The sequence below is a fragment of the Podarcis bocagei genome, assembly GCF_964188305.1.
Source record: "Podarcis bocagei genome assembly, chromosome: 9".
Taxonomy (NCBI): Eukaryota; Metazoa; Chordata; class Lepidosauria; order Squamata; family Lacertidae; genus Podarcis; species Podarcis bocagei.
The window spans coordinates 24263664-24277649 of NC_138134.1; the positions used below are offsets into that span (position 1 = coordinate 24263664).

Sequence of the window (13986 nt, forward strand, 5' to 3'; positions counted from 1 at the left end):
GCTCTTCCTCAGAACGGTATGACGTCACGCCTCCCCAGCCGCCAGGAAGGGGCGCGCCTTCACCCAATCAAACTGCGGCCTTCCCCCTCAACCAATCGCGAGACGCTGCCGATGCGGAAGAATTCCAGTTCCGGCCTCGAGGACAGAAACTACCCCATCAGGGGGAAAAAACGACCAATCGCGGCAGGGCCTGTTAAGTACGGGGCGGGGCAGAGTTCTTGTAGTTCGGCGACGGAGCGATTGCAATGGCTTGCGGGGGCGGGAAAGAGGAAGGAGCAGGTGGGTGCGCGCGCAGTTGCCATAGGAACGAAAGAGCAAATCGAGGGCCGGCCAAGCCGTGTTACAGGCCGCATAATAAACGGTTCCGCGACGGCTTAGCGTTCACTCTGCGGCTGCCATCTTATTTATTAATCCGGTGGTAGTGAAGGCGGCTCTTTCGTTTTCTGAACGCTGCCGTTTCGCCGTGAGTAATAGGGAGAGGGAGCCTCTTGTAGGTCGAAGTTGTGCAGCTCCCCTCGCTCCCTTCTTGACGAGAGAGTGGATGTGCTTTATAATCGTACAATTGCGGAGATGGAAAGGGACCACGGGGGTCATCTAAACCAACCCTCTGCAACGCGGGACTCGAACCCATAACCCTTAGGAGTAAGAGTCTCATGCTACTATTGAGCTACCTCCCATGTTTATTTTCTCTTTTTTTAAACGACCAAACAAACTTGTGACTATTATTTGATGTGCGGCTGCTAAAACGTCTGGTGGTTACATGTTTTCCTGTTCTTTTCGACAGCTGCAGTTTCTTAGGAAGACACTACAGTGCAGTATTGTAAAACCTGTGAGATGGCAATGCCCACTGCTGCCGTGTACACACACCCCTTTGAAGAATTTACCAGGAGGAAATGCATCGTTGGCCTGAAAAACTGTCCCTACCACTGACATAATAGGACTGAACCAGCTCTCTCCAAACAAGTATCCAGGTGAAAGCATTTTGCAGCAGGTGAAACTTCTGGCAGCCACACATGGAGTTTTGGGCCTTTTACCCACAGCACCTCCTTGACTGAATTAATTGTTAATTAATCCCTTCCTTGGATTAAAAATGTGTCCCAGGTTGGAATAGGTTGAGGACTATTAGTTTCATTTAAAATACCCTAGATATGTAGAGAGAAATGTTTGTATATGCATTTGTGAAAATGCTTATTTCTCTCTTTTAAAATTACATTATACCTTTCATGTTTTCTCCTTACTTGGAAGAATAGGTCATATTTAAAACGTCTCAACTGTTCATTCAGAACGGCAAAAATGTTGGAAGTGGAATTGGGATAATCATCAGAATTGATAAACGGGTATTATGTGTATTTTGTGAAACAGACATGCCTCCACATTCTTTCAAGTTTATGAGAGTATGCTGTGTTTTACAAGTGTTTTTTTAAAAATAAAAAATATTTAATTATTATTTCCTCTTTTACAGGTATGCTGTATAAATATTGGCAATGACTCTTCACGAGATTGTTCAGACTGCAGCCAGTTTATATCCTGAGAGAATAGCAGTATGCTTTGATGAATGCATCAATAAGGTTCCAGTTATCTATACTTACAAAACAGTTATTAACCTAGCCACAGAACTTACCGATTTCCTGAAGAAACATTGTAATTTCACCGAACGATTTGAAATAGGCCTCTACTGCTACCCAGGAATAAATCTGCCTTCTTGGATTATAGGGTATTATTTCTATACTTTGTTAATCTATAAGTATAGCATGAGTACAAAATGTTATATATGCTATACTGTATATAGAATATGTTACAGTCACCGCATTAAGCCAGCTTAGTTTTAAAAACAATTGTCTGTTTGCATTAAAGTGGGCTGGTGCACAGGATAAACTATGGTTTAAAGGTGAACGTGCAGTGGGCTGGTGCCCAGGATAAAATCTTGTACGCTTCACTTCTAAATTGTTAGTCTTTAAGGTGCGATATGACACTTCCTTGTTCTTTCATCAAGAGATTAACACAGTTGCCCCTCTAGAAATCCTATAAATGCTTACTCAGAAGAATGTCCCATTGAATTCAGTGGGACTTACTCTTAGAAAAGTGCTTACAGGATTTCACTTGAACCAAATCTCCACATCAGTTTAAGATTTGTTTTGTTCAGTAACTTAAGCCACTAGATGGAGTGATGAGCACACTGATGAACCAAACCCATTTGTCTTTAAAAATACTGGGCTTTTGTTACTTCAGGTAACTTTGCTCACCTAAAACTGCTATTAATTTGGTGGGACAGGATCCAAAAGGATGCACCCAAGGCCTTGGACATACAGTAGAATTCTGTACCCCACCCCACCCCATTATGAACAGTTACCTCCCCTACTGCATTTGAAATTTCTCAGTTTCGATATTAGCTTGCTGGATCATATGGGTGAAGCTGCCCACAAAACACAAGATTAGAGCTTAAGTATTATTGGTATCCATGTGCAATCATTTATAAAAGTGTGAAATTGAAGCAATTGTAGATAATGAGTTGTATTGGATTAAGTGATGCTCAGAGTAGATCCATTTAGACCAATGGATTTAAGTCATGACTAACTTAAATAGGTTGGTTTCAGTGGGTTAGCTCAGAGTATGACTTAGTTGGGTGCAACCAACTTTTTATGTAAATCAGGACAGTAGTACCTTTAGGTATGAATTCCTTTGGAGAATTGTCTTTAAGTAACATGTTCTCAATTTTTTTTAGTGAAAGAAAAAGTTGCAGTTTGTTCCAATGCATCTAGGGTGGGGTGGCTGGGTGTGTAAGCAGATAGTGACATGCACATCCCTTGTCAGGTTGGTGTGTGTGCTACACAGTTTATTGCACGTGCACTGGTTTTGCATGTACAGTTCCAGGCTGAATCCAGCTTTTGGGGTTGAATGCACAGTTCCCCTCACTGTCTTTGGAACCAAAAGTACAGCTCATAAGACTTGCTTAGAGATGGAGGGAAAATAAATTGAATCCAGCCCACACTCTCCTCTTCCCACCAGATAGCAGGTTGACATTGATATCAATATTGATTGGCAGGTAGTAATGTTCACTTTTGGATTTGAAGCATGGAATGTTAAACCAAGATGCTAGGATGATGTAACATAACTGGAGTAGTCTAGCTAGTTCGTTTTTCACTTGTCAGCAGTTGACGCTAGCTTTAAAAAAATTAATCATTGAGTAGGGTTTTTGGGAAATTCTATTTTGAAACACAGGTATATAAGAGATGGCTGAAATAATGATAGGTTATATTTATATACCTAGTTGATGTCTTGTGACTAGGTAAGCAATTCATGCAGCTCGCATGCTAATCTCACAACAAATGAAAATAGAATTATAATGTGTTTGGCATTTATGAGTCTTCTCCACATTTCCTCCTCCAAATGCATGCACCCATTGAGTTATTTATTGATAACGGCTTTCTTTCTGCCTTTAGGTCAATTGCAAAAATCTTAGAAAATCTGACATTTGACATTTATGATGTATGCCATTCATTTTCACTTTGCCTGACAGAAAAGATCTGTGGAAATTTCCAAGTAGATTTCCTTACTCCTTTGGGGCAGGGGTTCTGTTCTGGGCCCCACACATGTTGGCAGAACCCACGCAAAGCATTCTACCCCACTCCTGTTCCGCCCTTTTAGTGATATTTTAGGGTAACTTCTGTGTTCAGTGCTGTGCAATCGCGTGCCAATTGGGCACATGTCAGTCGGTCGTTGCCTGTACAATAAACTAAAGCCTGTGTTATATTACGTACTTCCTATGCAAAGATGTGCACACCCTATTCACAAAGGTTATTTGTGTTCAGGGCGAAATCTAACACATGGAGCAGTTCCTGAAGGTCAAACTAGACATGAATAAATGCATGGAGGAGCTGCTAATTATGTCAGAGTTTCTTGGTTTTTTAATAGTGCAGGAGGGGATTTTTATTTGGCCCATGATACATGGTGAAGGGAAGGTTTGGTGTCATTGGGAGATTCCCCCCCCCCCTTTGCTAATTGCAGCATGGGGCAGAGATCAGTTATGGAAATAAGGGCAAAACTTTGGCTCGCCATACTGTCCAGATAAAAATGATGTGTTTGTGCAATTTTTCAAACAAATACATCTGTATTTTTAAACATATACATCTGATGTAATTAGCAGTAATGCATTGGACATCACATGTAGTTGGCCCTAAAAGTAATTGTTTCATTACGTTGGTAAACTCTGAATGCCGTAACATCTAGCAAAAAAACTATTTTTAATGTAAACCTGTGAATATGTAGATTTTTCTGTTTGGGTTGCTGAGAGTGTTTGCTAGAATTTAGAACGCTTGCTAAATTAAGTATTTTGTTTTGCTAGAATTCTCCAAGTGCCAGCTGCCTGTTCCCCTATTGATCCAGATGCCCCTCCAAACTTGTCTGCATATTTCATGAAAAAGTGTAACTTCCAATATGTCCTTGTGGAGAAGGACAGAGTTGATGTAAGTGCAAAAGCTTTCAACATGTTTTAATTGGGATATTAAAATGAGATTTTGAATTACACCTCACCTTTCATTTATCAAACATACAGCTTAATATTGCATGTTTTATTAGAAATCATCCTGCTGAGTTCAGTGGGATGTACTCCTAAGTAAGAATCTTCGAGATAGTGATGGCATCAACTTGGATGACTTGCAAAGAGAATAAGACTATCAGTGACTACTAGTCTTAGTATACCTTGTGTTGTCGGTTGCATGCCTCTTTACACCAGTTTCTGGAAGAACTCTTTGTACAAGTGGGAAGACTACAGTTATGCTCAGTTCCTTCTCATGGGCTTCCCATAGGCACCTGGTTGGGCACTGTGAAAACAGAATTCTGGCCTAATTGGGTCTTTGGTCTGATCCCACAAGGCGTTTAGGTACTTATTGCAGTTGAATGCTTATTTGCTTAGTTTTAAAACCCAGTCGCCTTCATTTTTATATGTAAACTTTGCATAATACATACACATTAATTTGTACATCTGTTTAGAAAATGAAAATTTGCCTGTTCAGGATGGAAAGAGTCAACAAAATTCAAAACCTTATTAAAGTAGTATACCTGGAAGTAAATGCCATTGAACTCACTGGGCTGTAGCAAACTCCTGGTTTGTCTACTTGTTGTGGAGTAGTTCTTAGGGTGCACCCTTAGGGTTAAAATGTCTCATGCCTTTCAAGTCAGATTAGGTATCCCAAATTTCTTATTACTTTAGAAAGGTTTTTATTTGTCATAGGAGTACACTATAGAGAAAAGAACAACAGTATTTGCGCACGAGTATTATTCAATTAAAACCATTCTTTCTCTCTTTCAGAAATTCACAGTAGCACATGGGCATTTGTTCTGCCATAATTACTTTGAAATACCAAAAGTTGATTTAATTCTTTTCCAGAGGAAGGGCAGTAATATTGAACATTTAAACAATAGCAATGAAAGTTATGCCGTGCCAAGTGGCTTAGAGGCACGAGCCTTGGACCAGCTTGAGACAAAACCATTCAAAGACCTGCTGGATGTCAGACAGCAATGCTCCATAGCATATATTTTACATACATCTGGAACAACAGGGATCCCTAAAATTGTCAGGGTACCTCATAAATGTATACTGCCAAATATTCTTCATCTTCGGTAAGTGCTTTTTCCCAAAAAACCTTTCATAGATTTTTAAAAATAAAGGTGAGTAGCTAGACCCAGTTTATTTATTTATTTGCTTTCATTTATAGCCTGTCTTTTTCACGGGATCAAAGTCAGCATACCTGATGACTTTCTGCCATAGCTGTCAGCAAATTTTGCTTGTAGTAAATATTCAGAATTCAGAACTTGTATCAGAATAACACCATGTTTTTTGCCTGACTTCATTTAATTCTAGGTTTGTTTTTTAAACAAGTTTGGTGGTAGTTTGTGTGTGGTCTGATAGCATGCTTGTAATTAATATTTAACATTGTCAGGGTGGTGAACGTTTGGCATATTTTGGACATAAAGTATACCTATACACTGAATAGAAAGTGCCACTGAGTTCAGTGGGTCTTACTGTCAGGGAATTGGCTGTGGGATTGCAGCACAAGTGACAGATGTCAAAATGTACATCTGTACAAACATAATGGCCCAGTTCACACTTAGACTAAACCACAGTTTATGTGGAAGACCCTCCATGAATTCTAATGACCTGTTGGTCTCACTCCACCACCCCCCCATCTCTCATAGCAAGAAGGAGAGAACTTAATTTTGCTATCAAAGAATCTCTGCTTAGCAAGTATTAACCAGGGATTTGGTTTAAAACAAGCAGTAGTTAATTGTTAAGCAAGTAAACTTCAAACCATGGATAATGAAATGGGCTTTTTTCAGTAACCATTATAGTTTTAAGTAAAAACCCTTGGTTCATATGTAATGTTACGCCAAGATTCTTTAAAAGTGAAACAAAATACTGTAGACCTCCTCCTCCTCCTCATTGCACGGGGGTGGTGGGAGTGAATGAACCTGATGATTTGATCAGGCTCATGGAAACTCATCTACGCACCAAACCATAGTTAAGTGTTATGTGCAAACCTCAGCCGTTGATTTATTTGTGATGGTATGGTATACTAGAACATTGCAAGAGTAAAACTATTGCAACTTCATACGCCTTGCAACAAATGTTGAGTTTCAGATCTGATGTCTCATTTGAGTACAGATTTTCCCAGAAGAACCCTGTGTCTGCTGTTAGTTGATTTCCCAGTCCCCATCAGCTTGACAAGGCTGTTAGAGAAATTTAAAATATGAGCCCCCACAGGAATATGGACCTCTTTTTTAAAAAATGAATTGTGCAGAAATTATTAGGAAGATTCCTTGTTCTTCTCTTTGTGGGCTTGTGTTTTTTACTTCCTTGATCAGCAGATGTGTTGGGGGAAAGAGACAACTGAAGATCCCAAATAATACAGGTATATCACCCAAGCAATGCAGATACATCCTAGACTGATGTCTCTTGGGCTGGGTCACACAATATTCATCACTTTATCCCAGCAAGATTTAATACTACAAGCAGAATTCCATCACCTCTAATGCTGTGCTTTTGAAAGATGTTAGTTGGCAGTAATCGAGTGTAAAGAGCCAAAACCAAACCAAGTGATGGATGGGTGAAACATCCCCTGGAAAACTGGGAATTTTTTTGGTACAGTATTTCAGCTAGTTATTTAACTGCATCTGCAATTTGCAGAGTAAGAAGGAAATATCTATTGTTGTTTTTGAAGATAGATAATCTTGGCATGTTGCTTTCATATTAATCACAACCTATCTTTTAAAGATGTTTCTAATTGTCTTTAAAACTTTTATCTTTCCCCTCACCAACAGAATTTTTGTTTTTCAAGAGCTTTGTTGTAATTCCAGTTGATTGTTTGGATGCACTGCTTTCATAACAGAAATAATAAACCATATGTTTCTTATGGGTGAATTAAGCCATTAAGCCATTTTGAGTTCTAAAAAAAAGAAGCAAAAAGCACAGGCAGCCTTGAAAAAACACTTTAGTTTTTGTATTCTTTTCTTCATTTCAGTTTATTTCCTAACATGGTACTCATTATTTTTCTTCCTTATCTGCTTGACCTGGTTTTTATTTTGGACCATTGAGAACATTTTGGATGTAATCCAGCAATGTTAGGTGCTTTTAGGTTTTATTTATTTTTCTCCCATTCAAATCCATGGAATTTGAAAGCGCTCGGCTTTGGCTGGATTGTACCCTACTGCCTTTTGTGATAGCAGCATTTCAGGATCTGCCACAATCACATAGAAAGTGGGCTGAGCTGAGGATTTGCTGGGTGAGGAGTACAGAACACTCCCTATGGCCACAGATTTGCTTTACCTGCCCACAGCCCCTTTCCCCAGACACTTTTCCCCAAATGAGTGCTCTGATACCAGGTGTGACTATGACAAAGGGAAAAAAAGCTTTGGGGTTGGGGAGTAACTACAAGGAGACAAGCTATTTGGTGGGACAGGAAGAATTTGACTGCAGTCACCCACCATGTCACTTTTAAATTAACCTCATTCTGTGCTGGGTTTGTTTAATTTTACAACATTTTATTGTGCTTTGGGATTTTCCAGCAATTAAAGTAAAATCAATTGCAAACCTTCCAGTTTCATGTTGAGTGTTTTTTTTAAAAGAAGCCTAGGAAACATTCTAGGTTATAGAAAATAATTATTCAAGCTTGACAGATTTTAAACAAAGATATATCCTGTTAGAGCTCGAGAACAAGAAGACTTAAGGGAGTGAGAAAACTGGACCCACAGAATAATTGAATATTCCAGGTGAAGGAAATGAAAGTGGCTAGGGGGCAGTCGAGCATTTTCAACTTGTCATGCCCTCTTATACTGGTGGGAGGGGGGTTTCATTGGCCTGTTTGATGCCTTCATGATTCTGTACATCTCCGTTGTTAGATATGTGGGGTCTATCTGTGAAATTGCTACTTTTGGATTCCAAAATGCATGCGATGGTTGAAGAGGTATTTGTGTGTCTTTTTTCTTTAGAGATGTATTTAAGGTCACACCAGATGATACAGTGTTTATGGCCTCTCCCCTGACATTTGATCCATCTGTAATTGACCTGTTCATTGCTCTGGCAAGTGGGGCTTCCCTGCTTATAGTTCCTAACCTGGTTAAAATGATGCCACAGGAGTTGTCTGAGGCTCTTTTCCAGCACCACAGAGTGTCTGTATTACAGGTAAGATATGAGAAGTGCTGACCGTTTGCTCTGAATGCTGCTTCTGCACAACACTGGAATACAATGATGATCAATCAGTACAGTCATTTGGCTTCTGTGCATTTTTAAATCTCTCGATGAAAATGTGCAGTAACTGTGAAAAATGAGACCGACACGTTAACGATCATTAGGAAAAGGATGGGGGTGGGGGGAATGTGCTGTGTTTGTTTTTCCAAGTGTAGCTTCTGTCAGTGTTCCACATGAGCTTTAGACTCAGTTGACCTGCTTTTATTAAATGAGTAAAAAAAATTAAAAATAATAAAAATAATCAGCATGTTGCTTCCAAGTAAATATTTTGGATTTGAGCTATATGTGTACTTAGGATATGTGCAACCTTTGTTTACAGCTTCTTAAAATTTGGACATTGACTCATAGAATAGTCACTGAGTAATTGCAGTTTGCAGAGTTTCTGCTTAGGGTTGTCTCAGAGAGAAAAGAGACCACTTAGCCATGGCTTGTCTTCCAGCAGTGAATTAAAGCCCTATCACTCATTGTGAGCATCATGAGACAGTGTCCAGGTGTCCAAATCTTGAGAACCTAGTCTGTATGACCATAGTCCTTAACTAGCAGAACCAGTAATGGGTTCTCAGTAGCCACACAACTGATCCTGCTGATTTCTCTTTTCATCCAACATTAATAGTTTCCAAGCAGCACAAAGTACATAAGAAAGTTACAGTGCTGACATTCTCACTTAGAGGGGCCCTAAGTCTGTTGCAGTCTAAATTCTGTCCACAGGGCTTCTAGTTGCCTGTTTCTGCTGTATATGGTAGTATAAGTAACAGAAATAGATTTTGGTGGATGGCAGATACTTATCTGGAAACTTATTTTCTATAATGCATAGGCTACACCCACACTTCTGCGCAGATTTGGAGTTCAGCGCATTAAATCAACAGTGTTGTCTGCTGATACGTCATTGCGAATCTTAGCTCTCGGTGGAGAAGCATTTCCTGGACTGAATGTGCTAAGAAGTTGGAGAGGACAGGGAAACAAAACACACGTGTTTAATATCTATGGTATTACAGAAGTTTCCTGCTGGGCCACATGCTACAAGGTTCCCGAGGAGGTTTTTAGTTCTGATCACCGGTAGGAAATGTCATTCTGTTTTGCTGCCTGCAATGCACACTTTGGTTGATGAATAAATGATAAAAAGCTTAGTAGTACAAATCCTCTGTAGATGGAATGATCTTAGTGGACTTCTGTGGGTGTTTGATATGAGAGAGAGTTTCAAAGGCAGGCCTTTAACATTTGGATAAAATGACCTTAAAGAAGTAGTCACGTTTTGAATAGTACTTGTGTTGCATTTTTAATCTTAAGAAATAATTCACATGAGCTCAAGCATCTATCAGAAATGGTTGTTGACATATTTCTTTTTCCAGAGATGCTTTCTAACATCTACATGATGTTTGGGCTGAGATGTCATCAACATGCAGATGAGACACAGTTTTGCAACACTTTCCCACCTAATCCCAGGGAGGCAGTGGAAAATCTGAACAGATGTCTGGGGGCTAGTTTGGGGTACATGACAATGAATAATTTGAAAATTGAACCAGACAAGTGTCGCGGGTTGGGGAATACGCAACTCTGACTGGTGGTCCGGGACAGAGTTGCATTTCTCCAAGAGGGCCAAGTATTTAGTTTGGGAGTACTCCTGGATTCTTCACTTTCGATGTTATATTTTAGAACTTCTCTCCCTGTCTCCTACTCCTACATTACTTTTCCCTTTTTTTCTCCTTGGTTTTAGATTTGATTCCCTTGTACCACTGGGAACCCCACTGTCTGGAACAATAGTTGAAGTCAAAGATGCTAATGGTTCTGCCGTACTAGAAGGTGAAGGTCAAGTGTTCATAGGTGATTTTCTATCTAATATTTTTAATTACAGAGTTTACTACCTGAAGATGTGGTGAAAGCCATGAGCTTAAATGGTCCTTTAAAAGGATTAGACAAATCTATCAACAGTTGCTGGTCATGATAGCTACTTTGAACCCCCATATTCAAAGACAGTATGCTGGAGAAGAGTGGGCAGGCTGTTCCCATCATGCACTGTGCGCTGGGGATCAGACCAGAGGTACATCTAGACCAGCATTCTATTCTCACCATGGCAAATAAAACCAGTTGCCTATGGGAAGCCATAAACAGCACTCTCCTGTAAAACAGTTTCTGACTTCCTGAAGGCATTCGGTTGACCAGCACTATAAACAAGATGCTGGACTAGGTGGGCTTTTCCTCTGATCCAGCAGGGCTTTTATTTTATTATTAACTGCGTTTAGAACTTCTGGGAACAACCCTGTGATTTTATTTATTGGTGACTTGAAGCTTTTGAATAATATAGATAGTGGTGCTTGGAAGCAGATCGGCATTTGTTTTAAAAATAGTCTTTTGTCTGAACTAGCATGCTATCTCCTGTTCTTGTTAGCTGGGCATAACATACTGGCACATCCAAATTAAAATGTGGTATTTTTGGTTGTCATTATCCTAAGACAACTTTTTAAAGACAGCATCAGCCAAATTTTAAATAATCAGGCAGGATGTTGCTTTTTGTATCCATTCTAGTCACCCAGTGTAAATGTTTCAGATTTTCAGTATTTAATTTTTTTGAAAAACTCTACCTTCCCCCAGCTGGATGGCATATCTGTTGCTTTCTTTTTCTTTTTCTTTTGTTATCTGCTCTTTAGCCATCTTTCTGGCTCTTGATGTCTGCTTATGGACCACTTTGGTCTGCATGATCTTTTTTTGAACAGGAGGTGAGGAACGTGTCTGCTTTCTTGATGATGAAGTAACACTACCTAAGGGCACAATGAGAGCAACTGGAGACTTTGTAAGAGTAAAGGATACCGAAATGTTATTCTTGGGGCGGAAGGACAATCAAATTAAACGTCATGGCAAGTGCCTCAGTATTGAATATGTGCAGCAGGTAATGTAATAAATAACTATCAAAGTTCTTAGGTAGACTGAGAGAGTCTGGTCATGATCTTTGTCCTATCCATCTCAAGTCTGGAGTGCTGCAATGAACTCTACATAGGGCTACCCTTGAAGACTGTCCGAAATAGGCAACTGGAGCAGCAAGATTGTTGTACAAGATGGAATCGTGACATATTTCCTGGGGATTAGTTCCTTTTGATGGTCTTTCCCCAGTTCGTAATTCATGTGGACAGCAAAAGGGGGCAAGAGACTTGATTGAAAGGGTTCCCTCTAGACAATAGGGTTCCCCAAGATATGCAAGAAAATCCTGCCTTTAAAAATCTAGACCCCATTCCCATACCAACTCTGGCGGGGAATGAGGGCTGCACATGCATACTACCTTTATTCTGCCTTTGAATGTTGATAACAGAGAGTAACATACGGGCACAAACTCTCTGATAGCCATGGCATTGAAGAGGAGCAAGTAGTCTGCTTTCAGAAGGTGGCACATGGCCTTGTAGCTGGCTTCATAGATACCCCACTGAAGACTTTCTGCTTGAGCCCTGTGCTTCTTGTGTTACTAGTGGGAAGGCTGTTGTCTTTGTCTTCTCTACTCATCCCTCTCTATTTTTTTGTACATCCGTATTTGTACTTTTCTGAAATAACATTGAGTATTCAGTAACTCTTATTTGATTGTTATCGATTCAATACCTTCTTTTCACGGTGTAGAATATTGTTCTACAGAAGATGCCCAATAGAAGATGCATTTGGAACCTCTAAAATTATTCTCTCTGGTTAATAGTAGCCTAGACTCCCCCCCCCCCCCGAAAGATAGTTATTTCAGCCATACTGGAAAAATCAAACAATACTCAAAGCCAACAGTATTTATTTACTTTCCATTCACATCATGTGATAGGAATTTGTGATATGACTATCTCATGATTAAAATATTTGTATTCATTGCCAGCGTTGTTCTCTCCCCACCTCCCCTGCCTTTCTCTGTAGCTGACAAATAGCTACCTTTCAAGCATTCTGTGTAAGTGGAATATTTATAGACTCCTACAAGAATAGAGGTTCAATAAAAAGTGCTTATGCATCTCTCATTGTCTAGGTCCAGCAGTGCAATAACATCCACCAAGCTTTTCAAATTACTTATTCTGCTCGTTCTTCAGTGCAATAATTTTTATGGTCACTAAATTAGATTTGAATTATAAAATGAAGAAAGAGTTGAGGAAAATAGAGGCATCTGATTTACTTCCGTTATATGTTGCTTGTAGTTGTAGTTTTCTGTAATTGTTGCTAGATTAAGCCAGAGTAATCAATTTATTTTTCAGATTGCGGAAGGCTACTGTCAAGTGGAAACATGTACTGTGATATGGTATCAACAGGAAAAATTACTTCTGTTCGTTGTGCCCAAAGGCAATTTAAAAAAAAGAGACATTTTAAAGAAACTCCAGGAATGTCTTCCTAGGCATGCAGTCCCAGATGAGGTTTTGCTGATTGACACTTTACCATTCACATCACATGGTAAGATAAATTATGTTTAAATAAATGTCCTTAATAATTTATATTAAGCACTCTTCCATTTTAAAAATCAGCTCAAATTGAAAGTATATTATTTAAAAACGTATGCAGGACCGATGCAGTGCAAACATCCACACATACCAAGTTCTGAAAGTCTGAAAAACACACACACACAAAGGTCTAAACATGACAGCAACAATTACATAGAAATCTCACTTGTCAGGTCTCCTTGGGGAGTCTGTCCTATAATTGCAGTGTAACTTTGCAAGCAGTATATGTATATGTTGTATTTAAGTGTTGTGTAGAAGCCAAATGTATCAAATTCTTTAGTGAATCTCAGCAAAAGCAGAACCATTCTCAGAGCTTTAATTTTCCTTTTTCTTGGAGCAACAGACATACAAGAAACAGTTTTGACACTCTCAGAACTGGGTTGCCACACAGATTGAAGGACAAGCTATATGTAAAGCTTCACTAAACACATAGAGCTAGCCTGAATTGTGATGGGTGGTTGTCTATGCATACATACACATCTCCTGCAGCCTCCCCATCACCACCACCACCCCACTCCTCCTCCAGCAAGCATGGATTGCATTACCAAAGAAACTTCCATGGGCATTAATGTGAGGTTTTTCCCTAATACTTATTGTCATGCTGGGAGGTGAGAGTTGAGGATTTGTTTACCAATATCATAACTGAGGTTGGAAGACTTAAATCTCCAGCAATTCTGTGCTTCCAGTGACTTTCATTCCCCTTGCATTGCTTCTGAAATTTTATTTTAAAAATACACACAGCATGATTGCTGATGTAGGTAACATAATGTGTACTTCGTCCTTGAGGTCTGCGTTGTA

General features: G+C 39.5%; 1 protein-coding gene across 11 annotated transcripts in view; it reads left to right on the top strand.

Annotated features, from left to right (window-relative positions):
- Positions 1 to 207: 207 nt before the first annotated feature.
- Positions 208 to 13986, top strand: part of AASDH (aminoadipate-semialdehyde dehydrogenase) — a 30137-nt gene continuing 16358 nt past the window's right edge. For 3 of the 11 annotated variants that reach the window (XM_081208758.1, XM_081208752.1, XM_081208759.1), the window contains exons 1-10: positions 294 to 463; positions 785 to 971; positions 1463 to 1714; positions 4343 to 4463; positions 5309 to 5619; positions 8485 to 8677; positions 9558 to 9799; positions 10458 to 10564; positions 11455 to 11627; positions 12949 to 13141. In XM_081208758.1, the coding sequence (XP_081064884.1) occupies positions 1485 to 1714; positions 4343 to 4463; positions 5309 to 5619; positions 8485 to 8677; positions 9558 to 9799; positions 10458 to 10564; positions 11455 to 11627; positions 12949 to 13141 (1570 nt within the window). In that variant the 5' untranslated portion in view covers positions 294 to 463; positions 785 to 971; positions 1463 to 1484. The other 8 variants (XM_081208756.1, XR_014011734.1, XM_081208754.1 and 5 more) reach the window with 8 other exon arrangements.